The sequence below is a fragment of the Raphanus sativus genome, unplaced genomic scaffold (assembly GCF_000801105.2).
Source record: "Raphanus sativus cultivar WK10039 unplaced genomic scaffold, ASM80110v3 Scaffold4233, whole genome shotgun sequence".
Taxonomy (NCBI): domain Eukaryota; kingdom Viridiplantae; phylum Streptophyta; class Magnoliopsida; order Brassicales; family Brassicaceae; genus Raphanus; species Raphanus sativus.
Window position 1 is genome coordinate 3,805 of NW_026619535.1, and position 4,142 is coordinate 7,946.

The 4,142-nt window shown below is 39.5% G+C and overlaps 1 protein-coding gene across 1 annotated transcript; it reads right to left on the reverse strand.

Annotated features, from left to right (window-relative positions):
- Positions 1-3,703: 3,703 nt before the first annotated feature.
- LOC130507258 (photosystem II reaction center W protein, chloroplastic-like) lies at positions 3,704-4,011 on the reverse strand (the record flags this gene model as incomplete). The annotated part of the gene is made up of 1 exon (XM_057001968.1): positions 3,704-4,011. A coding segment is annotated over one exon (308 nt), but the record flags the coding sequence as incomplete, so codon positions are not given.
- Positions 4,012-4,142: the final 131 nt, after the last annotated feature.

Genomic DNA, 4,142 nt, shown 5'->3' on the forward strand with positions numbered 1-4,142 from the left:
TGAGAGCAAGGTATTTTCTCCACTCCATAGACACCACAACCACACTTTACATGTTCCAAATCAACCGCACAGTCCATTTTGCCACCTTTGACAAAGAAACGCCATCCATCAATTGGTTCGACCGTCATCGTATCCGCTATCTCTGATCGAACAGCAAGCAAGTATTCAACACCCCGGCTATGTACAGTTGGGAGACTCAAAGCATCTTGTCTCCTTTTCCAATACCATTTTCCTAACTTCTGCCTTATGAACTCCAGCAGGAACGGAATCGGAAATCCTCTTGCTCGCTTCAGTGCGGAATTAATAGATTCAGCGATGTTGCTTGTTTTTATGTTGAACCTGTTCCCCTTACAATAAACCCTTGACCATAGCTTGGCGTCGGCCTTCTCCAAATACGTTGCAAGTTCCGGGTTTGCACTCCGTATCTCAGCCATGTACCGGTTAAAATCGTGAACCGTGTGCGCATAAGCAGCCCCTTTCACCAAGTACATGAGATGTTTCCCTTTAAACTTTTTGACAATGTTATCTTGAAGGTGATAATAACATATTCCTCGGGTTGCCCAAGGAAACACCTTCTCACACGCACTTTTAATGGCCGCGTGCCGGTCAGAGACTATCACCAGAGGCTTGTCATGAGATATACAACTAGCCAATTTTGTGAAAAACCATTCCCAAGAAGGTTCATCTTCAGCATCCACGATCCCAAAAGCCAATGGGAATATCTGAAAATTGCCATCTTGTGCGGCTGCAACTAACATAACACCTCCATACTTTCCACTTAGGTGAGTTCCATCCACCACAATGACCCTTCTCTGATACTTAAAACCTTTGATAGAAGCTCCAAAAGAGAGAAATAGATACTTAAATCTTTTCTCAGAATCAAGTTCTATAGCCGTGATAGAATCAGGATTTGCAATGGAGATTTGCTCGAGATATGAAGGCAGACGCGAATACCCTTCTTCTGCTGATCCTCTCACCAATTTCTGTGCATATAACAGTGCTCTGTATGAAGTGGTGTAATCAAGCGTCATGCCAAACATGTTCTTCATTGCATCAGTGATATGCTGTGGAGTTATCCCATCAATGATCCCAACACGATCAATGAAAAGACTACCAACATACTTTGGAGTACAGTGTCTCCGCTGAGCGATTCGGTCTCCAATTGAGCATAAATGTTTTTCCACATATTTTGTTACCCAAAACGTGTTTGTCCCATGTTTCACACTCGCTCTGATCTTCCATCCACAACCGCTAACCCGACATATTGCCACAAGGAGAGTTTTTGTTGATTTGTATATTCTGAAAGAAAACCTACCCCTCACTGCTGTCAACCGCAGCTCTGAAAGCAGTGCATCCTTGCTAACAAAACTCTGGTTGACATAGATGCTGGTACAATCCGATTTTCCTCCTTCAATAGCATTTGTCTTAGCATATGTCTTTTCAATTTCTTCAAAACAAATATTATCATCATCTTCCTCGTCCTCATCTAGAACCTTTCCATAAAGACTGTAATCCCCACCATTCTGATCCGTTTCACCAACAATAGTGTTATCAGCATCCTCCTCCCCATTTTCCTCCTCCCCATTTTCCTCCTCCCCATCTTGATTTTCATCTTCAACAGACTCATTATCACCAACATCTTCAAAACATTCATCAGCCTCATCATTATCACCAACATCTTCTTCCCATTCACCAGCTTCATCATTATCACCAACATCTTCTTCCCATTCACCAGCTTCTTCTCTTTTCTCTGAAACCGTTTCCACCTTGCTGCGGCTTGATACACAAAGACATACTCTATGCGTTTTGAGTATCTCGAGCAAGTTTCGAACTTGTCTATCACTTGTAACATGAATGGGAGGACTGCCTGGAGTCATCATCATTTCTGCTGGTAATGAGTAGCTAATCTCCACAGTCACTGATCTCATGTCCAGGTTATAATCTTCTTGAGCCATTGCAACAAGTTCAGCATGTGTTGAATCTTCATTCAATAAAAACAATCTTGCTCCTTTGAGATCATCAACCACAAAATCCCAACGGAAATCTCTCAACAACCATTCTCCATACACTGCATGTAACTTAAAAATCATCTGCAAATATTCAAAATAAAACACATTAGTAAACATAGAGAAAATGAAGAAGTTCAACAAACATTATCGCAGACGACTTAGATTTAAGTCGTCCAGAAGACTTAAAGGTAAGTCGTCTAAAGAGGTCACTTTTGCAATTGAAAATTAAAAGGGACGACTTAATTCTAAGTCGTCCGGCTTTGTTTGTTAAAAAAAAAATTTCAGACGACTTATATATAAGTCGTCTACGAAAAACGGGCTAGTTTTGCATTTGACCGAATCGTGTCAGATCTTTGACTATTTCTGGACGACTTATAAATCAGTCGTCTCTGGAAAGTAAAAATTTCAATATTTTATTCAAACTAGACGACTTAAGTCGTCCCAGGTTAGTTTTGTAATTGAAAAATAAAACTTGAAATTTAACTTTCTCCAGACGACTTAACTAAAAGTCGTCCAGCTAGACGACTTAATTTAAGGTCGTCCGGGATAAGCAAGGTTTGGACGACTTAATTGGGAAAAATTCTGGACGACTTTGCTTTCCCCGGACGACTTTAAATTAAGTCTTCTGACGGGACGACTTTATATTATGTCGTCTGGTAAAAATTAAATTATGAAGTTTTATTTTTCAACTACAAAACTAACCTAAGACGACTTACACGTAAGTCGTCTAGTTTAATAAAATATTGAAATTTTAACTTTCCGAGAGACGACTGAATTATAAGTCGTCCAGAAATAGTCAAAGATCTGACACGATTCGGTCAAATGCAAAACTAGCATGTTTCTCGTAGACGACTTATATATAAGTCGTCTGGACTGTTTTTTTTCACCAAACAAAGCTGGACGACTTAGTTTAAGTCGTCCGTTTGACCAGAAGACTCATCAGTAAGTCTTCTACATACAGATGACTTACTTGTAAGTCTTCTACGCGAACAGATTTTGAAAAAAATTCAAATTCGTACCTTAAACTAGGTGAGATGACTTTGTTTGCACACAGGGTCTTCTCCAACCACCCAGAACCTCAAACGAAAGCAACCGTAAGTCAAAACGAAAGAAATATGGCTCCAAACAATTTTGAATCAAAAGCTTCAGTTTTTTGGATGAATATGGAGAGAAAGTGAAAGAAATGTTGTTTTTAGTTCATAACAATTGAAACAGAGAGAGTGTAAAGAGATTTACGTGCATTAAAGGGCATTAAAAGCTCCAAACAGTTCGTACAAGGTTGTTCCCACTATTCATGGCAGTGGCAATATTGTAAATACTTGAAGAAAATGAGGTTGAGACAGTAAAGAAGCCATTTTCGAAAAAAAAAAAAAAGGGTTAATGGCATTTTCGTAGATAAAATGCAGATGTGGGGTTAAAAACTCAAAAAAAAAATGAGTCAAAAGAAAAGGTTAGTTTTCTGTTTGAATTCAAGTTTTGAGTCACTTTTGCAATAAGCCCTAAATATTTTAGAGTTACTCTATTATTCATGAAAATTTATATTTGTCTTAGGATGTATACATGAAAATAGTTTTTTTGGGTGTACTTAAAATTACAAGAAACCAGAAGATCGTTCATGATTCATGTCCTCAAATGAAAATGGAAAAGGAGAGAGAGAGATGAACACTGATGAAGGACATATCTAGAATTCATGTTCAGAGTGAAAGACCAGATTCTTCATCCTCGTCAAGAGATGAAGTGTAGGTGAAGTAGAAAGTCCAGATCAAACCAAACACTCCTAAAAGAATCCAACCCAAGAGGTTGTTGCTCAGACCAAAGGGCAAGCCGGTTCCCTCCGTTGACATCCTGTCATCCACCAAAGCCATAGCCGGGCTGCTCATCACAGCCGTCAAAGCTGCTGTAGCCGCCGCAGAAACTCCAGCTCCCACGGCTGACACGTTTCCTTGCTTGGTCTCCATCGAGCACTTCACTCCTCCCTTCCTCTTACTCATTGGAGGCAAACCTGATCAACAATAATAAAAAAACAAGTTCACAACTCTAAACCATTCACAACAAGAACCTTTAGATCAAAATGGTTTTCTTGACATCTTGGACCCTCAACCAAACTACCAAGGATCGATCACTCACTCAACG